The 27,594-nt window shown below is 32.4% G+C and overlaps 1 protein-coding gene across 2 annotated transcripts; it reads left to right on the top strand.

Moving 5' to 3' along the window:
- Positions 1 to 4,738: 4,738 nt before the first annotated feature.
- Positions 4,739 to 27,474, top strand: LOC143249862 (lysosomal acid glucosylceramidase-like). 2 transcript variants are annotated; one of them, XR_013028013.1, is made up of 11 exons: positions 4,765 to 5,019; positions 5,884 to 6,075; positions 9,319 to 9,474; positions 11,914 to 12,047; positions 12,363 to 12,535; positions 12,725 to 12,968; positions 13,365 to 13,589; positions 17,214 to 17,377; positions 18,500 to 18,616; positions 25,708 to 25,812; positions 26,667 to 27,358. XR_013028013.1 is itself a non-coding variant. In XM_076500423.1 (10 exons), exons 1-10 carry the CDS (start codon positions 4,923 to 4,925, stop codon positions 26,773 to 26,775), a joined length of 1,611 nt encoding a protein of 536 aa, XP_076356538.1. In that variant the 5' UTR covers positions 4,739 to 4,922; the 3' UTR covers positions 26,776 to 27,474. The 2 variants fall into 2 exon arrangements, 1 of the variants encoding a protein (XP_076356538.1); XM_076500423.1 differs by lacking the exon at positions 25,708 to 25,812 and having other exon boundaries at positions 4,739 to 5,019; positions 26,667 to 27,474.
- The last annotated feature ends 120 nt before the right edge of the window (positions 27,475 to 27,594 follow it).

Below are 27,594 nucleotides of genomic sequence, written 5' to 3'. Positions count from 1 at the left end.
TCAATTCCAAACAGTGCACGATCTTCGTGAAGCCATCTTCACCACTTGGAATAACATTCCAGCCATCCTTCTGCAAACGCTTATATCGGCCATGCCAAAGTGAATGTTTGCAGTTATTCGCAATGACGACTGTGCAACTCACTACTAAGACCTGTTGTTGGGTATTTCCTACCCTGTTTAGGGCTTCTTTTTGGTATGGTCTTAAACTTTTGACTAGCTAGTATTTAGTCTAGTTTCATAATGTTCACATTTTTTCCCAATTTAAATGCTAAAAAAGGTTTTTATTTTTATTTTCCCTTTTCTTATTTTCATCTTTCGAAGCTCTCTTCAAATAAGTGGTTGAGTCTAACAACACAAAATGCATATGTTTTCTTTATGTTCATTGGCCTTAAGATTTTGGCCAGAAGTGTATATTATTTCGGCAGACAAACTATTCGACACGTTTATGATTTTAATCGAAATTTAGGTTTTCGACAATGCATCCTGTATCTCTACATCTTCAAGTTGGTTTATTTTCAACATTATTATTCTACGACTAACAAACACTAGGTTTAAATATATTGCCTAAACCCTTAACAACTTTGAACATCTAAATCAAGATAACTTCAGTTGTTTTACGTTCATCTGAATCAAGGTAAATTATTTTATGTTCATCTTCATTAAGATAACTATAACTATTTAATATCATGTGAATGAAAATAATTTCAAATATATGAAGACATGAACCCTTAAAGCTTATTTCTGCGTCTTTTGATGTTTTTGGCGCTAATCTTTACTGAGGTTGTTGTTGTTTTGAATTAAGCACAAAGCTACACAATAGGCTATCTGTGCTCTGTCCACCACGGGTATCGAAACCCAATTTCTAGCGTTGTAAGTTCGCAGACATACCGTTGAGCTACTGGGGGGGGGGCCTTTACTAAGGAAACCGGTTAAAGTAGCTCGTTAAGCCTCATCAGAAGTTTATACAATACAATAATGAATTTGTTTCTCTCGAGTACAAAACTTGCAGTCATATATTTTTCTTGTCACTTCTATTTCAAAGTATTTTATAACTTAAAACTTTTCAATACTAAAACTCTGTTTATTATTCTACCTTTTAGTTGTTACCATTTCCATGGTTCTTTAGCATATGTTTAGTAAATCTGAGTATCTTAGAATCATCAGAAAAGTTAAGCACACTCTTCAAGAATCAATCAATATTCTTACTCTCTTTTATGGAAAACATAGAACGTTTTATGCTTTTCTTACAACAAAGCCAAATAAAGCAATCTGCTGTGTCCATCGAGGGGAATCGAACCCCTGATTTTAGTGTTGTAATTCCGTAAACGTACTGAGTAACATAAAAAAAAAAGACAAATGGAACTTTTCGGAAACGATGTAAGGAAAGAAGAAATCGAGAGTCTGGATATAACTGGAAAGATTGAAGGAAGGAGAAACCCTGGAAGACAGAGGTTGACTTCTGGATGAATGTATCAACACTGGAAATTCTTTCTGCCTCAAGGAGATTTATGTTCGCTAGCCGTCCCTAATTTATCAGAAGTGGACCAGAGTGAAGGCAGCCTAGTCAACACTACCAACTGATAACTCCTGAGTTACTCTTTTACCAGCGAGTAATAGAACTATCTTTCATATTATAACGACTCCACCTTCAACCACCATACTATGACAAATCTATTAAAAGTGTGGGGGGTAAGTAACATTTTAAACGATATTGGTCTCGTAAAGAATGCTTATATCAAGGTTTTTCGTTATTACAGTTAATATCCTATGTGAAGATAAGGATGTTGAGGGATTAGACCTCAGCTGAAACATGAAAATGTTAATTCTTTTGTGGCATGTAGAAATATTGAGAAGTTAAAACGAAATTAAGTATGCAAGGTTTACCTAGAGGTATTAGAGAAGATGAAATATGCGAGTTACATCGGGCAGTATACATAATGGGAGAACTGAAAAACTTATAACGTTACTCCTGTTTTAAAAAAAATTATGATAAATCGCTATACATGAAATTAGTTAAGAGTTGGTGAAATGTTAGTTAACTGGATGGTATGGTGGTCGTATGAAGGAGAGCAAAATGGTCGTTATTAACAGAGTCCAGTTGTTACAAGGAATCAAAACTTGGACTTTTGGTTTTTATTATTTACATTAACGATGTTGATATAGACATAATTATCAAATTAGTAAAGCTTCCTGAACTCTAATATCGAGAGTTGTATTGAGGATTACAGACTTAGTTGAATTAATTGGTTATTTTGATTGATATTTGACAAATGACTTTCAATAACAGTAACTAATATCAATGGTAACTCATTCACTAATGTGACTGAATGAAAGGGCCTTGAAATATTAGTAAATTATTCATTCAATTCATGAGGTAGTGATCTGCTGTTAGTACTAAAGCTAGTATAATATTAAAAGAAATTTATAGAATTATGGATTACAAATCAAAAGAGGTTTGTTATCCTTCTATGTACGAGTTTAGACTCGCTGAGAATTATGTGTACAGTTTTGATGTCCTTATCTAAGAAATATACATTGACTTACTGGAAGGATCTTTTAACTTATTGTATCTTAATTAAGCAGTTTATCTTGGAATACAAACTGTTGAACAGTGTTATAGAAAATGGTAAATATATGTAAACATAACGATAAACAATCTATATAAAACCAATTTAATAACTCCTATGCTGTATATTTGGTAAATGTACGTAAATATAACAATAAACAATCTGCGTGAAAACAAATTAACTGTTAATTATTCTCATGTTATGATTCAGCTATAAGAGCCAATTCGAAGCAACATTTGGTAATAAAATCTTGGTCTGGAAATGAAACTAAGTCACAAAGCCTTTATGGCCAGTTTTGATGTAATCTCCCTCTTCACAGAAGTCCCAACCACTCAAGTCTGCAACATAGCTTTAAAACTTAATATAAAAGGCCCAAACCCATTGATACACATCCATAGCAATCAATTAGCAACCCTTATAGAATTCACTAAAACTAACTTTATATTCAATGACCAAAACTTCTACAAATAAATGGCCTAAGTATGGAGAATCTCGTGTCACCAGTTCTAGCCAACATTTTTTATGACACAGAATGAATCTTTTTTGTCTCTAAAATAAAATGAAGATTATGGAAAAAAATACTTATTTGAATCTCATTAAATAAAATTATTTATTTTAGTGAAACCTGACCTTTATAATAGTTTCCTAATCATAAATTTATTTAATTCTATCCATTAATTTTGAAATTAAGTTAATTAATTATTCGATAAAAAATGATAATTTCATGTTGTTGTAACTAATGACTCACATAAGTAGTCATCAGACTCCTACTATGCTGGCCCAGCGTAGCCAGGTGGTTAAAGCACTTGAATCCTAATCTGAGGGTCGCACCAAATATGCTTGCCCTTTCAGCCGTGAGGGCATTGGTAAAAAAGTAGCCCAAGAGCTGCCTTCCCTCTAGTCTTACACAACTAAATTAGGAACGACCAGCGCAAATATACATCGTATAGTTTTGCGCGAAATTCAAAAACAAACAAAAGCTTTGTGCGAAATTTAAACCAAACCTACTGTGTTTGTTGTATCCCATCTGTTTTGAAGGACGCTGGATTTCGCGAAATGCATAGTCGACAATGGATATTATGAAAATAATGTGATTGAAATACTATTATTATACACTCTTCTAATTCTCGAAAATCCCAAAGGGACTAGATGAAGACTGTAGTGTTAAAAATATAATTGGCCTATGTGAATACTGCAGTGTTAAAAAAACAATAGCCCTAACGTAATTTCTTATGATAATAAAATTTGCCAATTCTTCAAAATCTATAACTTTTTCAATATGTAATATCAAATAATATAATTCGTTCCAAAATGCAGAGTATTGTGTTTCAAAAATCAACACTAGTGGTGATTACTTCCGCCAACTAAATCTTAATATAAAACACTTTCCTTTTCACGTTACGTTACAAACAACATTACATAATTATTGCTACACTAATGTTTCCTCTTTCAAGGATCCGAGGCCCGGCATGGCCAAGCGTGTTAAGGCGTGCGACTCATAATCTGAGGGTCGCGGGTTCGCATCCCCGTCGCGCTAAACATGCTTGCCCTTTCAGCCGTGGGGTCGATATAATGTGACGGTCAATCCCACCATTCGTTAGTAAAAGAGTAGCCCAAGAGTTGGCGGTGGGTGGTGAAGACTAGCTGCCTTCTCTCTAGTCTTACACTGCTAAATTAGGGACAGCTAGCGCAGATTACCCTCGAGTAGCTTTGTGCGAAATTCGAAAACAAACAAACAAACATTCAAGGATCCAGCACAGCCCGTTAGTTAGGGGTGCTTGGTTCGCAGTTTGGCGGGTGTGGATTCAACCCCCTATCTCTCCGAACATGCATGACCTTTCAATCATGTGAGTATTATAATGCCACGATCAATAGCACTATTCGTTGATTAAAGAGTCGCCTATGAGTTGGAGGTGGGTGGTGATGACTAAGTGTTTTATCTCTTCTGGCCTTTCACTACTAAAGTAGGGACTCCAATGACAGATTGCTCTTGCGTAGCTTTGTGCGAAATTTAGAAAAACGAAAAGAATCATTTTTCAAATTATTTGCTTTAACTTAAAGTTTATTTGCCAGAAATATAAACTTAAGAAGTTATTTATTTTATTAAATTGGATGAAATGAAAATCTATAAAAGTTAATCCTAATTATTTGTTTTTATTTCTTGTGCTTTTACTTCGCAGATGACGCTAGCTCTATCGAGAAACTTAACTATTTGTTGATATTGTAATCGTTGAATTATTATAAGTGTGTTATCATCTGGAAAGGAAAGGTGTTGTGTTGAACACTGCTGTATTTTAAGTTGTACCTTAAAATCGTTACTTGTTAAGGTCATAATAGTTGCAAACTAAGTAAATTATGATCGAGTCTCATTGTTCACCTCTGTTTGTAATCTGTACAACAATTACAATTATTATTATAGGTTTATCAGAAGTATGCACCATTAAACAAGAAGGTAAGAATGAGATAAAAATAAATTAAGGCTTTATTTGGAGATGAGTAAGAGATTTAAACTATTAATATTACAAACATGCGTTTACAAATTTCGTGTGAGAAACCCAAATGGTATACTGGTAGAGATTTGGCATCAATAAACTGCACCTGCCTGCTTTGAAATATTTCAAGGGGATCGGAAGGCTGTGGGGCGAAGCTTCATTTCTAATTCTCTTAAATTCGACTTGTATACTGATAATTTATTCAGGTCAAAGGTTACACTTGTTGTCTCCATATAAAACACAAGAAATCGAAACGTTTCAGGCATGTTTATTATCAGCTTAGTTAATTTTAATGCTCTTGTACAAAATATCTTGCAAAGCAAAGTAAAAAACGTTTAGCATCTGGAGTTTACTATAAAAACAAGGAAGGAGGAGGAAGTCTGTTTTTGTTTAATTATCTGTTTTTAAAGAAAGTTTACACCTTTCATAATTATTGCTTGTTTTCAAAGGATCCACGTGAAACAAAAGTTTTCATTGTTTCAGAACAGAATTTATGACAAAGAAAAAGAGCAACTGTGTCCATCTCACATTTTATTCAGAAGTCTCGTTGTTTCTTTGTATGATTGAAAAATTGTAATTAAAAAATGGAAAAATATCTAAAAAGAAAAGTGGGACACTAACCATGTATTTTTGTTTTTTAGTTGGCCAATGAGGTGTGAACATTTTTCTTTAATTAGTATATACTATTAATTTCTCTTAAATTTTAGTACTAATTAGTTAGCCCAAACTTCATATATTTTTTTAATTAATCAATTTAAGTACAATATATTTTTATTTATTTTATAACTTGTACTGAAACCTTTTATTTGAATTTTCTTTTTTAGTTCACAGACCTTGTTATAGTAGAGACTATGGCCACGGAAGTATTGTATGTGTTTGTAACTCAACATACTGTGACACATTTAGGCCTCAACTCAAGCCAACACCAGCAATTCTGACAGTGTATGAAAGTAACAAAGAAGGGAAGAGATTTTTTGAAACAACTATGAAGTTCACGTATGGATCAAACTTATCTGGTAGATTTTAATGTAATGTTTTTATAAAAGTGTTAGTCCCAGTTCTCCTTTCCAAAATCTTTCACAAACTATGTTGTATGTTTGAATCATTTTAAATCAGTCATTCATGTGTATTGAATACAAGTTATTTATATACATGTAGTGGCATAATGTTAATTTACAACATGGAAACATAAGAACCATAATCAAAATAAAGGTTCATGCAGAATTACCCATTTTATGACACTGTAGATACAGATGTAGCTTAAATCTGGTGAGAAACTAAGAAATGCCAAATATGCTTTACTGTCTTTGGTTTAAGGATTACTATAAAGATTTACTATGAAATTTTATGGAAAAGTTGAGTTCCTAGCTCGCTTGATTGAGTTGTAACCTCAGTCTTTTGATAAGTAGACTTGTTTTACTTACTCTATGTTTATAATTGGCATAATTAAGATGATAAAATAATTTGAATGGGTAATCAGGTCACACTCATGAAGTGCATTTTCAGTCTGATAATTCTAAAGCTGTTTGTCATAAAACTGTAGTTTGTGTGTGTAGAAAGTACAAGTGAATAAGAACTTGTACTTTGTTTTCTCTATATGCAGCCTCATGTCTTAAAAATACATTTTGTCTGTACGTGCAGATATGCTGCAAGACCATGATATAACAACTGTTTTTTATCCACATAGAACAAGTGTTTTCTAGTTTAAGACAGAAACTTCAGACATATAAAGTGGACATACTTTACATTTGGTTTTAAATAGATTTCTCTTCTATGATACTTGTTTACAATTCTGTATTATATAGTAGTGATAAAATTGCTTTTTCTTTAGAAATTTTTGTTTAGATTTTTGAGTAAAAAAACACTCATGCTGTCAGAAAATATGCACAGTGTATCAGGATTTAATTTGATTTTTTATTAACACTGATGTGAGACTTACAAAGAAACACCTACACCTTCACACATACATACACGTATATTTACTGCTATTATTGTTAACTAAATTGTTGAGAAAAACAGGTTTGTAATGCACTTCATGATGATGTACAATTATATTCTCAAATCTGAAGATCATTGAAGATGAAAAAGCTATCGTCCACATGCTTGTAAAATATATTCTTTTACTTACTGCATTTCATTAACCAAAGAAGGTGCAATTAATGCACTTAACTGTGCCATTTATTTGACCACAGAGAGATTTATTAAAAAAATAAGTTATTTTGGTATTAAAGTTCATGAAGTTATAAAGATGTGTACAAAACTATATACATTCTGTGATTGTGAGATGAGTATTTAGTTGTTTGGTGTCTTCTAAAAGGATATAAAAATACATCAAAACATATGTAATGAATTAGTTTTTATTGCAATCAAAAATTAAAACTATCTTTCAAAACATCTATGTTATTAGTAAATATTTCCAGCAACTTAGCTAAAACCATGTTAGAGCATAATTCTAGATACTGATGTTTGAAGTTATTGGACCAGTGGACATCTTTAGGTACATCTATAATAATTTCAATGTAATATGTTAACACAATGGTCAAAGTATCAAACTAGCACTGTATTAATTGGTTCCTACCTCTGAAGCTGGAGAAGAGTTTGTTGACATCTTTTAACCACTAAAATGTTTGCCTTCAATCTGTTCAAGTAGAAGCTTATCAGACAGATGGCAGCATTGCCTATGTAGGAATGACTCAGATTATTCATAGAAATAGTATTTTAAATATCTTCTCAATTGCTCCTCAACACTTTGCAACCTGTAGATTGTTTCCTTTTATAGCAATAGCTATGTAATGACTGAGTCAAAACTTCTAGGAATATCTGTAAACATCATAACAAAACGTTTGAATTTCTTGTTGTTCTCTCTTCTGTTTTTTTTTTTTATTACAGGGCAACTTAAAAACTAAAACCATGTGGTAAACTAATTTCCCCAAAGTGGCACAGTTTGAAATGTAATATTAGCTCTCATAAGTAATATTAATAACTAGTAGTAATTTAAAAATTGTAATCCTATTGTAAAAGGTGTTATCGCTACCCCTTGAATTTGGCTTTCTTACAGAAGGATAGTTATTTTTAAAAAGCATAGGTAAGAGATGAAACAGGAATTACCAGCTAATAATAGATACAACTAGAACTTCATTGTGTTTGTAAAATATATGTGATTTCCCTGTTATTTGTGAATCTAAACAGCTCTACTTTTATATAAATCTGTGAGGCACCATAGTAAAACTAACCCTGTAGGAGTCAGAAGTTCTTTAATTTTCTTTGTGTCTGTTCCACCTACTGTATCTGCTTGTAAGTACAACTAAAAACCATTCAGTTATATAAAGATATAATACAAAACTACTTGGAATAGACTGAACAGCAAAATTTGTTAATAAGGACCATGATATCTACTTCCTTCAAAACAAAGTCTTGGACTTAGAAACAGTATGGATTGAGAATGAGGAAGAAAAGCTGGCGAGTTTATTTGGAAACACCAACGAGACTGTACCTAAAAAAGAAATTAGTAAAGATGAAAACAACCACTTAGAGAGATATATGAAAGAAATAATGTAATTCGTTTTATTACTTGTGGAGAATGATTGCTATGGGTTAAAAACATTTATTTTTACTACAGTTATTCAGAAATATAAAGATATTCCATAAAATAAATCTATACAATTAAATCTGTGATTTTTATTTTGTCTACATCAAAGAATCTTCAATAAAGAAATTACTAGAGCTAAACATGTATTTAACACTGACATTATAAACAATGTTTTGGAATATTGACGTATTAAATATCACATCTGCAAAGAAACAGTTGTAATTTCAAGAAAGTTAATATTCCTAACTACTTGTGTACAAGCACTAATGTTAATATAAAAATAATTTGTGTCATCTATTACTAGTTTTGTCTGGTGCAATGATAAAAGTTTACAAAGTGCAATATGATATTATCACTAAAACTTTGATTGTAACATGACAGATTCCTGTGCATAAACTTGGTATTTGTTAGTTAACAGATTTATACACAGCTTTTTATTATTTAAAGAGATTATCACAACTAACACAGAATTGTTTCTAGTTTGAAAGAGTTTGATCTCAAGAAGTAGTTCATCAGGTTGCAGTTAAAAGCTAATGAATAATTAAGGACTTAAATAGTTTACTGTGTAATTATTGTCACATTTACGGGACGAGAACATGTGTAACATGTTATTGTTCTCTTCGTGATAAATCCACTTTCCTAATGTCATTTGCCATTTCTATATATTTAGGTCAATATGAGACCGTTGTCGTAGTAAACAAGTCACAGAAGTTCCAGGAGGTACTAGGATTTGGTGGAGCTTTCACTGATGCAGCTGGGATAAACATCGTTAGTCTGCCAAAAGAAATGCAGGACATGCTTATTTCATCCTACTACAGTGTAGATGGTATGTTATTTAAAACTGAGTAATTATGAAATGAAATTAGAGATTTAGGCCTAATAAAATTTAGAGGTGCCTTGAATTGGTAACAAATAACCATTGCAAATTTATTACAGTAATTAATATATATCATTTTAGTAATTTTTGTAATCATCTGGTGTAAGTAGTTTACCTAAACATAGTAAAAAAATATATAGTGTAAGATCGAGAAATCACATCACAACAAATTGCTTAACAGCTTACTAAAGCAATCTTAATTGAACAGCACATTTCTATCCTTATCTAGCATCGTGAATTGCCAAGATAGATTTTCTAATCTCCTAAAGCACTGTTTTCTTATGTGGCTATTTTATTTCATGTTTTTTTTTTTTTGTTTGTGTGTGTGTGTGTGTATATTTTAGTGAAAATAAACGCATTGTAATAAAACACATTTTAATGAAGTTATGTAAACAAAATCACAAGGAAGGACTGCATTAAAAACAGCAAATTCAAACCTCTGACTAATTATATTAGTTTGTTATAACTTGAAAAAAAAAAACAAATTAAACGAAACACTCAGCACTATGATGAATACTCTGCCTAAACAATCTATCAAAGAAAAGCTCTGCACTAATTTAAAAAATCCCAGGGTACAAACAATAATGTGGGATTCTAAAATGTACCCTAGGTTTTAGAGGTGATTGAAAATTAGGACTCATATTGCAGTGGGGATACACCACCTATCAGTCTTAACCTCCATTTGCCAGCATTCATCAATTGAAGGGGTCCAGTCTGTTTCTGTTGTGATGCTCTAGAAACTCAATGAACTGGGTTATGAAACATTGCCACATACTCTTACTTCCTGGACCTATCACTCACTGACTACCACTTCTTTAAGCATTTGAACAACTTTTTACAGGACAAAAGATTAAACAATAGAGTAGCAGCAGAGAATGGCTTTAACAACAACATTACAACCACATGTTGCTGTATATGATGTATATTTGTTACTGTTTTAAACTTGCACTAAAGTGTTCTTCATTACTTTTCCTATTCGAGTCCTAACTACTAGTCTCGAAGTGGGTTCCTTGTCATCAAATTCAAATACCAGTTCATTATACATTGATACGTTAACACTTGTTTGATTTCACAATGTGGCTGTTTATAGAATGTAATAAATGTTTTTCTTGATTTATACTACAATAAAAGCACATTAATAGTGTTAATTTAGTTTACAAACTAAACAATACATGTATTGAAGAAGGAACACCAACAAATGTGTGAAATTATAAGTCATGTGGAAACCAAAATCATTAAATTTTGTGCATGACTACAAACTTGAACCAATTATAATTATTTATTTTCTCAACATTTCACTTAACATTGACTACACAGTAAGTGAAGAAACGTAATGTAGTGATAATTCACTTGAAGTTACTTATGACTAAGTTACTTTCTCCAGAATAGGCTAAAATGTCATGAGAGTTGAATTAAGAACATAAAACTGTTTCTTATCACTTTAAACTAGTCAATTAAACTGAAATGTAAAATAAGTATAATGCAAAATACAAAACGATCAGATTTCTTTCAACAATGATTTAAAATTCTCTAACATATGTAACAGTAACCAGTATAATCCATGTGTGTCAGTTGAGTAATTTTCATTCTGTCAACAAAATCTTTAAGAATTACTCATCAATCAACAAATTGATTATAATTTGTACGTTGAAACTGAATTAGCTGTAATTCTGATGCAAGAAAGTAAACATTCCACTAACAGACATACTTTATTGATAAAACTTGTATTATTTCATTATTCAAGAAAGTAAACATTCCACTAACAGACATACTTTATTGATAAAACTTGTATTATTTCATTATTCAAGAAAGTAAACATTCCACTAACAGACATACTTTATTGATAAAACTTGTATTATTTCATTATTCAAGAAAGTAAACATTCCACTAACAGACATACTTTATTGATAAAACTTGTATTATTTCATTATTCAAGAAAGTAAACATTCCACTAACAGACATACTTTATTGATAAAACTTGTATTATTTCATTATTCAAGAAAGTAAACATTCCACTAACAGACATACTTTATTGATAAAACTTGTATTATTTCATTATTCAAGAAAGTAAACATTCCACTAACAGACATACTTTATTGATAAAACTTGTATTATTTCATTATTCAAGAAAGTAAACATTCCACTAACAGACATACTTTATTGATAAAACTTGTATTATTTCATTATTCAAGAAAGTAAACATTCCACTAACAGACATACTTTATTGATAAAACTTGTATTATTTCATTATTTGTTACCTGTTTATTACAGAAAAACATTTTCTTCGGTAAACAGACATTTTATAAATAATTTTTTGCAAACAAATAAAAAATCGTTATTTCAAATGATGTGCAAAAAAAACAACATAACTGGCTTTGCCATTTTCAGGTCTTGAATATTCAATTGGAAGGGTACCTATTGCAAGCTGTGACTTCTCAACTCATGATTATTCATATGATGATATTCCTGGAGATTTCAACTTGACTTATTTTCAGCTTACTAAAGAGGATCATTTGTACAAGGTGAAGGATATTGTGTACTTATATAATCAAACATTGAGAGGTTTTAATGTGGACTTATTTTCAGCTTACTGAAGGAGGGAACAATTTTCAAATGTACAAATTAAACATTTAAATGAATATTATTCTCTATTTGTGTTTCTTGATTAAATACATTATTACAAACTAAAGTTACTGTAATTGAACCACCATTACAACTGAAATCAAATAATTAGAAATGTTGGTGCTTCTTACAGCTTTAATAATTTTACACAGATATTACTATTTATATTAACAGAGGTCAGTTTAGTTTGATTTTATTTCTTATGAATTTCTTAGATTCCCTTTATTCAGAAAGCTATGGAAATCAGCTCCTTTCAGATTCTGTTCTTTGGGAGTCCTTGGAGTTCACCTGCATGGATGAAAACTAACGAAAATATGACAGGGAAGGGCACATTAAAAGGAGAGGTTGGAGGCAAATATTATGAAACCTGGGCAAATTATTTTGTCAGGCAAGTTCTCATTTCCCAAAGTTTGTGATCTATACTGACCACAATTCCAACCTGCTAGTATTTGGTCATAAATTGACACATTTTTTTTTTAAATAATGTACAAAGGCATATGAATTCAAGTTTTAAATGTATACACACAATGCTCTTGATATAGTATGTACATTTTTTTTAAACTTAACTGTTTCTTAGATTTCTCAAAGCATACGCAGCATACAACATAATGTTTTGGGGTATCACGGCAGAGAATGAACCTCTTAATGGCTTTCGAGAAAACTTCCCATTCCAATGTCTTGGTTTCACACCAGAATCTCAGCGAGATTTCATTAAATTTCACCTTGGCCCTACCCTAGAAAAGGCAGGATTTGGACCTGACAAGCTAAAACTAATGATCATGGATGATCAGAGGCCTCTTCTCCCTAAATGGGCAGAAAAGGTAAACCTAATTTCAACCATTTCAAATTAAGAAACAATTGCCTTTACTACTTTATTGTCTTATTATTTTCTAATCTAAAAAGGGATATGAAACTCATTTAAATATTTATTCTATTTACTTAAATCCATTAATACCTATCATATTGCAACTAAAAATGTATTTGTAAAAGTTTTTAGTTTTTACCGTTTCAATCATTTTAAACTGTAGTGGCTTTTTTCCCCCCTCTAACAATCTATCATTATAACAGCATGAAACCAACTTTATTTTTCTGTTTAACAGTCATTCAGCTAAACACTGAAAGCTTTATGGTTTTCTCTTACCTGTATTAATGAAGAAGTATTTAGCTAAGCCTTACTTCTACAAAATCGTTTATATAACTGGAACCACTTGTTTTAGGTACTTCAAGATCCAGTAGCAGCTAAATATGTTAGTGGTATAGGATTTCACTGGTACATGAACTCTGTGGCACCAGCAAAGCTGTTAGACATAACTCACAAAATGTTTCCGAGCAAGTTTATTTTGGCAACTGAAGCTTGTGAAGGGTCTTTTCCTTGGCAGATAAACAAAGTTATTCTTGGGAGTTGGGAACGTGCGGAAAGCTATGCTCATGATATTATACAGGTAAAATTATAATTTTTTATGACATTTAACTTTTGTTTTTATGTGCTTATTTGTTAATAATACCATGGTACAAAATAATGCATTTTTGTAAAATGCTTTCAGTCAGAATTGGAGAAGTCTTCATGAATATAGCTACCCTCCAATTTGACTTATCTTATGGGTCTTTTTCCTTATCGAGACCCAATTTAGCTGTGTGCTGCTAGTTCTTCTGTATTTGCCACTCAGGTGTGGTTCCCTATGCTCTGGCCCTTATTGGAGCAACACAACACATCCATTTCTCTGTCCTGTCTGCTCTTCAATCATCTCTGATCTGAAATTTATTCATACAGATGTTTTCACAGTCCTTCTTTCACTGTGACTTTTATCCTGTCACTTGCCTGCCCTCCTTCAGACTATTCCTTTTCTTGGTCTTTTCTCTTATCTAGACCCCTCTTTCTTGTGTTCTGCTGGTTGCTTTGTATTGTCCATCTCCAACATAGTTTCCACTACTGTGGCCTTTCATGTTTCAACAGATCCTACAGCTTTCTTTGTCTGCTGTAATTATTCATCTTTCATTCAGACATCACCGTGCTATATTTCTGTCTTTTTGTCCAGTCCTGTGTCTCAGCTCAAGAACTCACCCCTCATGTCACATATTTCATTGCCTAGACCTTTTACCCTTCCTCTGTATATCAATGCATAAGTCTTGCATCATTCTTTGGTGTTTTTCTGAGGGCTTTCATTCATTGTGTATTTCTGTTCCTCACATGTCTCATCACTTCATCTGGTTTGTTTGAGGTCTGTCTGTTTCAACTTGTTATAGAGCTGCCCTCCTTTCTCTTTCACACAGAAAATTCTTTTCTCCAGCCTTTTTTTTTTCTTTAATTTGGTCAATCTGACACATTTCCTTTGTTCCTCCAGATTGGTATCTTCATATTGTTCATCTTATCCTGTCCGGTTCTCCCTTTGAACCAATTGCATTTAGTTTCTGGTTTCTATTAACCTCATTTCTAACCTTTCTTGGATTCAGTCTTTGTCGTTTCAGTTTTTATTACATCCTTTACAGTTTCTCGTATGCTTTTCATTATCTGTACCTGGTATTCCTTCCCTGGACTACATCTACCTGTGTAGTTCGTTTAGTCCTTTTCCCATCTCCAGTTCATTCTCTGCTCTATTGTTTGTCTTGTACTGTCTCCTTTTATTATTCTTGCTCTTGTCTCATTATTCCTTGGCATTCCTGTTTCTCCTTACCTTTCTTCTATTACATTATAGGTTGGGTTCATCAGGTGTCTCTGACCTGTTCATACTGTTCTTTACACCTAATTAGTCCTCTAATTCTGTCTTTATCTGCTCAACTCCACTGTTGTTTAGAAGGGATCAATCAGGCTGGTATGTGAACACAAATCTTTCATGACTCTTTTTCTGCATAACTTTGTTGTATCTTCTTTGAGCAGATATTGTCTTCCTCCTGTGGTGGTTCTACACATGTCTGTTTGCCTGTAACTGGGGGCAAGTCACCCTTTCTTCTTTTTTATTCCTTATACATCATAATTCAGGATCCTAACTGGTTAGGTATGCTCGATCTTGTATTTTAGCACTATATCTGTATACTTCTCCAATACTTACTGTGGAAAGGAGATGTTTCTGTAAGACCACCAGATGCTTTTCCAGATGTCTGTATATCATTTTTTTTTTATCAATATCTACCTACATATACATATATATCCTAAAGACTGTCACTAATGGACTTCAGGAGTAAAGAACTAACTTTTGCTCATCCCTGCTAACCCATGATTCTTACAGTACAGGTCTTTTTGCTTCTCCAAATGCTGTCATTTGTTGCACTGTCTCTAGTAGGTAGTTCATCTGGAGTCCCCATTGCAACTTCTCACCCTTCATTCTTCTATTAGAACACAGAATTCTTTGCCACTTCCAGTTCCCAGTCAATAGAATGATGGGCCATGGAGATTTCCTCATGAGTGGGTTCTGTAGAATAAAACAGTCTCATAGCCACTGGATGTTTCCTGTCCATATGGACTGCACTTGGCATGATCCATTGTATACCTAGGAGCTTCCCTCAGATGTTTTTGCTTGGGTGTACCTCACTTGACTATCTTAATAACAATCCAAGGTGCTTACCCTGGATATTTTTTGCCCAGGTGGACTGTCACTTGTTGATTCTACTAACTTCTGCAAGATGCTACCATGTTGTGGACTGCACTTGACCTATCCATGCATTATATTTGTTTCCACCATGTGTGTCTTGTTTTCTTTACAGGGTGAAAGCATACCTTTTCCAGTGGTAGTGGTGTACCACACGGTTGTGCTTCACAGTTTAATCGTGGCACACCTGTTTTTTGTTATAGCAGTCACTCTCCACTGGCCTCTTCACCTTTTCAATGTGGGATTCTAACTACAGGGTAGAAGAAGTACCATTTCAGAAGTTAACATTTCTCAATATTCGAAATGTATTTTGGATGAGTACTTATTTTCACTCACCCACTTTCAACTGTTTCTTCCCGCTGATTTGCCAATATTTTTGGGTTTCTATGTGTCAGTTCAAGAAAGTGAGTAATGTACTGCAAAGGTTGAGTAACCAAGTGCTAGTATAGAGAGCACAATGGGATTGGTAGTTGGTGGTGGTCACATAATCAGCACATGTTACTGCAGTGATGTAAAAGATAGAGGTACAAAAACTGGTATGCTTCAAAAAAGTTCACTGATGCCTGGAAAACAAATGAAGGTTGGGATGTCTATGGGTGGAAGTATCTATCGGAAATAATTATCAATATTAGTAAGTGTTAATTTTTGACTGAGAACAAACTATTACTTCATACCTTGTAAAGATTATATTTGAATATATGATCCAGATAATGCCTAAAGATATTAAAATTTGTTGTAAAATCTATGATTGTGTGTATGATATTTTGTTACATGACCATTATTTATATCCAATTGAAACTGTAAAACATCTGAATGTATTAATTGTATTAGATGTACTGATATGTATGATACAACTTGGTTAAGGTTACAGTATGATACAGAACTTGTTTTCATAATTTAGTATAATAAACTGAACTTTTCCCTGTTTGAATATGTTTTTATTTGCGTCTCTAGTTTTTATTATTCTATTCAAACAGACTAACTATTCTCTAAATATACTTCAATAAAACAGGGTAGTAATGGAAATTAATAGAATACGTAAAGGGTAACTTAGAGCTGTTCAACCCTTGCAGGGAAGTTTTCTTTGTGTGCATGTAACAGGATATAAATATAAAAGTTTAACAGTATAACAGATCCTCCAGTTCATGTAAACAGTCTCTCGGTTTATTTTTGTTACAAGCAGTAAGAGAGAATCCATTGGTAACTAATATCATAAAGAAACTTAAGTGGCTCACCAGTAGATTGTAATGAACAAAGCTCTGGATTTGTTATAAGTAGCATCTATGACTTGTGAATGTTTTAATCTCTATTTTCACAATAGAGATAGTACACAGTACAAGATATGATTAACCCTTTATAGTACTATTGTAATTGTGTTTGAAAATGCCTCTAAATCGTAATGGAAAATTTAATGTCTCAGAAATTGTTATTACTGTATTAATGCTTTCTAGGATTTGTTTTCACACATTTATATCTTAATAGGATCTGCTTCACTGGAGTGTTGGATGGGTGGACTGGAACTTAGCTTTGGACCTTGGGGGTGGACCGAACTGGGTTAATAATTTTGTTGATTCTCCGATTATTGTGAATGCCACAGCCAAAGAGTTTTACAAACAACCTATGTACTATGTCTTAGGACATTTTAGGTAAAATTTCAGACTTTCAGACATAATATTACAAAACTTTAAAAGCCAGTATCTGTAGGCTTATTATAACTTACAAGTATCATGAGCCCTAAGAATCATTTAAATAAAACTAAAGTTTCAGATCTTGTTACATATTACTGTTTTTCATGAATGGTTGAATATTCCTGTATTTTACACACTGAAGTTAAGAAAGAGCATATCATTATGATGTGTACATGAAAGAATGGAAGCCAATTAGGCCTGATGTAATAATATTTCTTTACTCTATGAGGGAATACATCATATAACCTAGATGTGTCCAGTGTTAGAAAAGGTGTTTTATCTTTCTTTAGTTGTGGATGAAACTAATATGATGTTTATTTTATTTTGTTAATGGCCTCTTATATGAAAAGTATTTGTTAAAACATACTAACAGAAAAAATTTGAAGCTAGTTTTATATTCTATTCAATAACTTTTATGTAGACCAACAAAAACATTGTATACCCTATAAATTTTTATCTTGTAAAAGGCTTATGAATAGTACTTAAAGTGATTTCTTGTTTCATACCCAATCTGCCTGATTAACTCTGATATTGACTGAATGACCTCATTGATAATTGCATGCCATACACAAATTGTGTGATCTATCTGCTGTTATGTTCTTCTTACTTGGAACTGTATAGGACTCATTAAGTTTTGTTTAAAGTCACTGTTAGTTTCATACACAATCATTGTCAATGGGAAAAAAGAAAACCATGTTGTGGGTTTCTCTGGTGAAAACTGTTGTTTGAATGGACATTTTATTCATGTGAAGCAATTCGGATGTTTGGTTCAAACATTCACACTAATATGGTTTGCTCTTAAAAATCTTTAATGTGAGAATAATGTGTTTTTTTTCATTAGCCAAAGCATAGGCCCATCTATTTCTTACTGAGCTATTAGTGTTGAAGAAAATTGTGCATACCTATGTACTTGAGAATTATCTGTGAATATGGCTAAAATGTCTTTAGTTTGTGGTTAGTTATCAGAATAAAGTTTTGAATTTGATTTCCTAATCTGTCATAATTTGAATATTTTTTTGTTATACTATAAATGTTTGTTTTAGAATAATGTATAATGTAACCACAACATATTTATTCCAGTAAATTTATTCCACGTGGATCATATCGTATAGGAGTTTCTCAAATAGGGAGTTCTGGTCTTGAAGTAGCAGCTTTCATGACTGTAAATAGAACGTTGGTTTTGGTGGTTGTGAACAGGTAAATTGATTTCATTGTACATGTAAAAATTACTTTAAATCCTTTGAATGACATAGCTTTAACTTGCTTCACAGGTTTCTAATATTGGTAGACCTTGTGAACAATGATCCTGAAATTTTTGGTATATTTGTTATGTTCAAAGGCTTTCAAGCAGCCATAAATGTAGAATTTTATTTTTATCAAATTACTAATTTTGTTTTATGCTGGTATTGTATTGTTCATTATGAACCCTTTCACAATGGGCTCTGTATAATATACACAAATTCATATGTACATTTGCCCATATTAAGTATTTATACTACAACTTTTTATACAGTTTGTTTATCTCCTCAAAATTTGGCAGACATTTAGTAAAGATTACAGGTTTTTGTACACAAAACTCAATTTTTTTAATGAAATATTTTTACTTAAGATTTGTTTGAGATAATATAAAATCTGTTTGGCTACTAGTCTGAGAGCGAAGTGATTTCATGTTATGAATAAAAACTATTCTTTCTTTCAGAAATCTCCGATACTATTTGTGTAACCTCTAAAACTTCTTAAATACATTTCAGATGTTTGTTTTTAGTAAGACTTTATATTTTGTTATTTTTTATACCCTATGTGGGATCTGTCAATTGAGAAACCTCGTAACAGTGATAAAAAAAAAGGAAATAAATATAAGTTGTGTTTTTCGTCTTAGAATGACTACACATTAGAACACAAAAATACAAATGTTTAGTCTAAGAAGCTTAAGTCTCATAATATATATATATTTGCATACATATATATAATATATTCACCTTCTTGCCATGTCTAACTAACATTACATAACTTGCATTGTTGCTTTGCACATGCACTCATCTTACCGTATCCAATAATATAAAACTGACCTGATCTTAGCTGTATTTTAATGGACGAGTATTTTTTATTATACAGTAAAATTTACAGTATTATACATTATATTTGTATACAGATTATTACTATTTAAAAATAAGTTATGAAACTTATTTTTCTTAAATTACAGAACAATAAATAAAGAAGTAAAGCAAACATTTATTTCTTCTAGCTATGACCTTTGAACTCTGCTGATGGTCATTGGTTGCTAAGCCTTTTAAAAATTTTTGTGTGGAGGATATCAAACAAAATTTGTTTTGGGTTTTCTATACAGAATTAAATCAACAAAAAATAATAAATAACTAAACTGTACTTAGGTCTAAAAATAGTATGAAACTTTGAGCAACCTAAAGACACAATCCACAACCTACCTCTATCAAATCTTGATCGAAAAAACATAGTAGCCTTTTCACAAACTAAAATGGCTGAAAAACTTCACCAAGGGACATTCTGAGCTTGTTGTTCACATATCATGTTGTAGTAAGAGTGTATGAGGGACTGTTTTTCAAAATGAATGAGGTGAATTGGACCATTGTGTTTGATTCAGTACGTAACCCATATTTCAGTAAAATAAACAGATATTAGGATCTTATTTTATATTCTAGATTATCAATATCAGTAAGCTGAGTTCCTAATTTGTACAAAACTTTAGACTAGGTATATTGACATCACAAACATCTAATTTTAAACAGTGCTATTTTCATAATACTACATGACTTGCTAAAATCTACATTGTGATTTTTTAAATATTTACTTTAAGACATTAACTAGTATATGATATGAAAGTGTGAATTATCTACAATTTGATTCCAAATTTATTGCATAAATTTATAAAATAGTAGTACAATAAACTTTTGAATGCAAGTCAACAAATACATGATATGACCTTTCATCCCTGACCTGTCTCAAAAGGGTTAATTGTGAGGAAAATAATATAAATACAACACACTTCATACTACTCATCTTCAAGTAACACAGAACTGTGTTGTTACTTAGTGGAATCTACAAGTTTAAGGGTTTCACAGAACTGTGTTGTTACTAAGTGGGATATAAAAGTTTAAGGTTCTCACAGAAGTATAGATCCCACTAAAGAACAAAACAGGCTTAAGGTTTTCACAGAGTTGTGTTGTTACTAAGTGGGATCTACATCCTTCAGGTTTTCACAGAACTGTGTTGTTACTTAGTGGGATCTACAAGTTTAAGGTTTTCACAGAACTGTGTTGTTACTTAGTGGGATCTACAAGTTTAAGGTTTTCACAGAACTGTGTTGTTAGAAAGTGGGATTTACCAGCTTAAGGTTTTCACAGAACTGTTGTGTTACTTCGTGGGATCTGCAAGCTTAAGGTATTCACAGAACTGTTTTGTTACTTAGTGGGGTCTACCAGCTTAAGGTTTTCACAGAATTGTGTTGTTACTTAGTGGGGTCTACAAGCTTAAGGGTTTCACAGAACTGTTTTGTTACTTAGTGGGATCTACAAGCTTAAGGTTTTCACAGAACTGTTTTGTTACTTAGTGGGATCTACCAGCTTAAGGTTTTCACAGAATTGTGTTGTTACTTAGTGGGATCTACCAGCTTAAGGGTTTCACAGAATTGTGTTGTTACTTAGTGGGATCTACCAGCTTAAGGTTTTCACAGAACTGTTTTGTTACTTAGTGGGGTCTACCAGCTTAAGGTTTTCGCAGAATTGTGTTGTTACTTTGTGGGGTCTACAAGCTTAAGGGTTTCTCAGAACTGTTTTGTTACTTAGTGGGATCTACCACCTAAGGTTTTCACAGAACTGTTTTTTTACTTAGTGGGATCTACCAGCTTAAGGGTTTCACAGAACTGTGGTGTTACTAAGTGGGATCTACCAGCTTAAGGTTTTCACAGAACTGTTTTGTTACTTAGTGGGATCTACCAGCTTAAGGTTTTCACAGAACTGTGTTGTTACTAAGTGGGATCTACAAGCTTTAGGTTTTCACAGAATTGTGTTGTTACTTTGTGGGGTCTACCAGCTTAAGGTTTTCACAGAACTGTTTTGTTACTTAGTGGGATCTACCAGCTTAAGGGTTTCACAGAACTGTGTTGTTACTAAGTGGGATCTACAAGCTTAAGGTTTTCACAGAACTGTTTTGTTACTTAGTGGGATCTACAAGCTTAAGGTTTTCACAGAACTGTTTTGTTACTTAGTGGGATCTACAAGCTTAAGGTTTTCACAGAACTGTGTTGTTACTAAGTGGGATCTACAAGCTTAAAGTTTTCACAGAATTGTGTTGTTACTTAGTGGGATCTACAGGCTTAAGGTTTTCACAGAACTGTTTTTTTACTTAGTGGGATCTACCAGTTTAAGGGTTTCACAGAACTGTTTTTTTACTTAGTGGGATCTACCAGCTTAAGGGTTTCACAGAACTGTGTTGTTACTAAGTGGGATCTACCAGCTTAAGGGTTTCACAGAACTGTGTTGTTACTAAGTGGGATCTACAAGCTTAAGGTTTTCACAGAACTGTTTTGTTACTTAGTGGGATCTACCAGCTTAAGGTTTTCACAGAACTGTTTTGTTACTTAGTGGGGTCTACCAACTTAAGGTTTTCACAGAATTGTGTTGTTACTTAGTGGGGTCTACAAGCTTAAGGGTTTCACAGAACTGTTTTGTTACTTAGTGGGATCTACCAGCTTAAGGGTTTCACAGAACTGTGTTGTTACTAAGTGGGATCTACAAGCTTAAAGTTTTCACAGAATTGTGTTGTTACTTAGTGGGATCTACCAGTTTAAGGGTTTCACAGAACTGTGTTGTTACTAAGTGGGATCTACCAGCTTAAGGTTTTCACAGAACTGTTTTGTTACTTAGTGGGATCTACCAGCTTAAGGGTTTCACAGAACTGTGTTGTTACTAAGTGGGATCTACAAGCTTTAGGTTTTCACAGAATTGTGTTGTTACTAAGTGGGATCTACAAGCTTTAGGTTTTCACAGAATTGTGTTGTTACTAAGTGGGATCTACCAGCTTTAGGTTTTCACAGAATTGTGTTGTTACTAAGTGGGATCTACAAGCTTTAGGTTTTCACAGAATTGTGTTGTTACTTAGTGGGTTCTACCAGCTTAAAGTTTTCACAGAACTGTGTTGTTTCTCTGACCTTAGAAGTTTAAAGTTTCTACATTTTAGCAGTTTATCATTGTGTGTTCAGTAAATATACATTTTTTTATATATTTTGTATCTCACTCAAGTAAAATAATTAAAACATTTCTTTTGATTTTATTCAGTATAACCACATATAAGATGAGTCACAATTGTAACCAGATATGAGTCACAATTGTAACCAGATATGAGTCACAATTGTAACCACATGTGAGATGGGTCACACTTGTAACCACATGTGAGATGGGTCACACTTGTAACCACATGTGAGATGGGTCACACTTGTAACCACATGTAAGGTGGGTCACACTTGTAACCACATGTGAGATGAGTTAAACATGGATGATTTAATTAGATAATAAATTATTTTTTCATATTTCTTCCACACCATGTTTTAGAGTCTTAAGTGTTATAACTTTTTCCACACATTGTGTTTGAGTCTCAAGTGTTATAACTTCAAAACAGTAGTAAGGCTTTGTGTTTCTTACACTTGTCAAAATTCATGTTCTTGTCTACATGGCAAAACTATTTAGCATCATCATAGCAATATACAAGGATTTGTAAGGCATGTTTTATGATAGATATTCATGTTTGAGTAATACCATATAAATAGAAATTTTAATGTTGAAGCCAGGAATTTTAAGTCAACTTGTCTTTCATAATGTGTATCAAAATATAATTAACCATAAATATGTATTGTTTTTATTGGTGTTTACAACAGTAAGTTAGAAGATTGAGAAATTGTCTCAAAAAAGTATATAGTATTGAAATTTAAATATATAAGTTGCTATTCGTTTTGAAGAGTTGTTTCCATTTTTATAAAAATGTTTAGAACTTGTCTCCTTTTTAATACTTTAACTTACACTCACCAAATAGTGTGTGGAAACCTGCACTCAGCTCTCTTCATATTTATGTGCAATGTATCTAGGTTTATAGAAGTTTAGTCCTGTAAAACTTTCTTTCATCAGATAAGGTAGAAAATGTTAGACACCTTATCTGAAAAAACTATATACTGTCTGAATGGGATGTCAGCACAAACACAATCTGGTGTCTTGTTGCACATGTATATTCTGTTCAAGACTAATGTCCAATCACTCACCTGAGTAATGTTGTCACAGGTAAACATAATCTTGAAGTAATAAGAATGTCCTTATGAAAAGAAATATACATACAGCAAGATCGTTAAATGATACATAGTGAAAGGACATAACATTTTGAAAAAAGAAAGTCTTCAGGGGTTTCCTTAGAAGGAGATTACTTTTCTCAGTAAAGCATTTCAAACAGCAGTTAAATCCATGATCCAGCCCATTTCAGGGCAGTGGACTTATCAATAAAGTGAAGGCTAAAATTACAGAGAATACCTCTGATATGAAACATCTGCTGCAAAATCCTAAGCACATTTCAAAGTGTTGTATACAATATGATCAAAGTTCACAAGCCAATAATGTACAAGCTTCCAATCATATCTGAAAACCAATAACTATCTTCATCATATACAAACATTCGTAATGACCAAAACAAGGCTCTATTGGATATTGTAACTCTCTTTAAAAATGGTTGGTCTTCATAACTATACTTCATACAGGGTGTAAAGTCTTTGGAAAGTTTATCAAAACATATGGTGTAACACTGTCTTCACTATCGTGTGTTGAAGTTCGTGTAAGAATATGGTTTAACACTGTCTTCACTATCGTGTGTTGAAGTTCACATAAGAATATGGTTTAACACTGTCTTCACTATCGTGTGTTGAAGTTCACATAAGAATATGGTTTAACACTGTCTTCACTATCGTGTGTTGAAGTTCACATAAGAATATGGTTTCACACTGTCTTCACCATCATGTGTTGAAGTTCGTGTGAGACTATGGTTTAACACTGTCTTCACCGTCATGTGTTGAAGTTCATGTGAGACTATGGTTTAACACTGTCTTCACTATCGTGTGTTGAAGTTCGTGTAAGACTATGGTTTAACACTGTTTTCACTGTCATGTGTTGAAGTTCATGCAAGACTATGGTTTAACACTGTCTTCACTATCGTGTGTTGAAGTTCGTGTAAGACTATGGTTTAACACTGTCTTCACCATCATGTGTTGAAGTTCGTGTGAGACTATGGTTTAACACTGTCTTCACTATCGTGTGTTGAAGTTCGTGTAAGACTATGGTTTAACACTGTCTTCACCATCATGTGTTGAAGTTCGTGTGAGACTATGGTTTAACACTCTTCACTATCGTGTGTTGAAGTTCGTGTAAGACTATGGTTTAACACTGTCTTCACTGTCATGTGTTGAAGTTCATGTAAGACTGGTTTAACACTGTCTTCACCATCGTGTGTTGAAGTTCATGCAAGACTATGGTTTAACACTGTCTTCACTATCGTGTGTTGAAGTTCGTGTGAGACTATGGTTTAACACTGTCTTCACCATCATGTGTTGAAGTTCGTGTGAGACTATGGTTTAACACTGTCTTCACTATCGTGTGTTGAAGTTCGTGTGAGACTATGGTTTAACACTGTCTTCACTATCGTGTGTTGAAGTTCGTGTAAGACTATGGTTTAACACTGTCTTCACTGTCATGTGTTGAAGTTCATGTAAGACTGGTTTAACACTCTTCACTATCGTGTGTTGAAGTTCGTGTAAGAATATGGTTTAACACTGTCTTCACCATCATGTGTTGAAGTTTATGTAAGACTATGGTTGAACACTGTCTTCACCATCATGTGTTGAAGTTCATGTAAGACTATGGTTTAACACTGTCTTCACCATCATGTGTTGAAGTTCATGTAAGACTATGGTTTAACACTGTCTTCACCATCATGTGTTGAAGTTCATGTAAGACTATAGATTAACACTGTCTTCACCATCATGTGTTGAAGTTCATGTAAGACTATGGTTTAACACTGTCTTCACCATCATGTGTTGAAGTTCATGTAAGACTATGGTTTAACACTGTCTTCACCATCATGTGTTGAAGTTCATGTAAGACTATAGATTAACACTGTCTTCACCATCATGTGTTGAAGTTCATGTAAGACTATGGTTTAACACTGTCTTCACCATCATGTGTTGAAGTTCATATAAGACTATTCTTTCCCATCCTCCACAGAATCTTGCTGCAGTAAACCTTTTACACAGTAATTTGTAATTAGAGCCATCTGACTGGGCACAGTCAACAGTGAGGAAGGAAGTATAGAATCTTGAACATTAATCTGTAAGTGCCATTAGTTTCAAGAGTGATATTTTAAAGTTATCTTTGAATGAATTTATTAAAAAGATTATTAGTTCACAAAATTCTAATTGTTGTATTTCAGATTTGTAAAATTTGTCAGTGGCTGTCACAGTCACCTCATTATTACAAAGACAGCAAAGAATACTTAGCACTTAAACTGTATAATGGGTTTCTAATAACTGAATAAAGTTTTTGGTATTTTTTTCAGGTACTTGCATATATATATTTTAGTGACTAATCTTGTATGAGCTACTGACAAAATATTTTAAGACTTGATATGTTTTTTGAATGTTTTACCATTGTGTAACAGTCTCTTGTATAAAAAAGAAAGTTAGTTTTCTTTGTTCTAAAATCAGATGATAAATATGAAAATTTAAGCTTCCAACCTTGCATCTGTGTTACTTGAAACTATTGTTATTTTAAGCATCATTAATAAAGCCTGAAATGAGGTTTAGAATAACATGAGTATGTATGTGTTTGTAATCCAGTTTCTATTGTCAAACTTTATTATTATAATTATTTTAAGCATTATTAATAAAACCTGAAATTAGAGCTAGAATAACATGAGTATGTATGTGTTTGTAATCCAGTTTCTATTGTCAAACTTTATTTGCAGGTTTCAAAATTTGACCTTCACTTAGAACTGCATGTGTCGATTGTATCGTAATTTTTGTTGCTATAACCCAGTATTTAATCATAAACATTCATTGATGTTCCATCAGTTTTAGTTTAAATATTGTTTTGTCTTACATTTTACATGCAAATAGATAATAAAACAAGTAGCTAACAGTTATCTGCTTACAATGAGTTTATTATACTTTATTTGTATTTCTTAGAAATGCTAATCCTGTTAATCTGATGATAATGGATCCCGAACTGGGTCATGTGGTCAACACGGTGTCATCCCATTCCATACAAACTTATATCTGGCATGGAAAGAAATAAATAATAAGTCTAGCTGTTATCAAAGATTTTGTATATCAGTACAATGTACTTGAAAATTACCTGAATTATAAATCCTTGATAAAATCAATCATTATTTCATATGAATTGCTCACGTGTTTCATTAGTTATATATAATAGTAATTATTTTAGTTGATGAATTTAAACTTCTAAGATGATTTATGTTTTGAAAGGAAACTGTTTAATTTTTATTCACAATAATATTTTTTACACATTGAAATATGTTGTGTGTAATCTTCCCAAAACTTTATATCCTACAGATAATATTAGTGAACATAAAAGATAAGTTGAATAGCAAGTCCTATGAATGGGAAGATAATTGAACTGTTATCATTAAATATTATTATTCTTAGAATTCAATAATTAAAATACAGTATTAATAATCACAGAAATGTTCAGTCAAATTTATCTACTATTTTAATATTTGATATTGATGATTTTTGGTTTGTGTGAAAAAACATGATGGTTTATATATTTTACAAGATTTTCTGTTCCATGGATTAATCTTGCACAGTAGTTATTGTTTCAAACATTAAAATACTTCAGTATCAGAAATTGTGAAAACCCTAAAATATTTAACATAAGTATGTGGTTAGTCAAGTGGAAGTAGTAACACCTAACTACAACCTGGGTTCAACATAATTTACATACAAATAAAACTTTTATGTGGTTATCCAAGTATTTATTGGTTTACACGTGTTATTTATGAAGCATTGTTGGTTTGAATTGTCTTAAAATAAATTTAATGATGTTTGATACTATTTTAATATAACGTAAAGTTTCTAAACACGTATCATTGTT

The sequence above is a fragment of the Tachypleus tridentatus genome, chromosome 4 (assembly GCF_004210375.1).
Source record: "Tachypleus tridentatus isolate NWPU-2018 chromosome 4, ASM421037v1, whole genome shotgun sequence".
Classification (NCBI taxonomy): Eukaryota; Metazoa; Arthropoda; class Merostomata; order Xiphosura; family Limulidae; genus Tachypleus; species Tachypleus tridentatus.
Note: the sequence above shows the minus strand (reverse complement) of the source record. Positions and strands in the feature narration are given on the sequence as shown.

Coding starts and splice junctions, on each gene's coding strand:
- LOC143249862 (XM_076500423.1), top strand. CDS start 4,923: ATGATCGAGTCTCATTGTTCACCTCTGTTTGTAATCTGTACAACAATT. Junction 12,969..13,364: donor TCCCTAAATGGGCAGAAAAG/GTAAACCTAATT, acceptor CACTTGTTTTAG/GTACTTCAAGATCCAGTAGC. Junction 17,378..18,499: donor TATGTCTTAGGACATTTTAG/GTAAAATTTCAG, acceptor TATTTATTCCAG/TAAATTTATTCCACGTGGAT.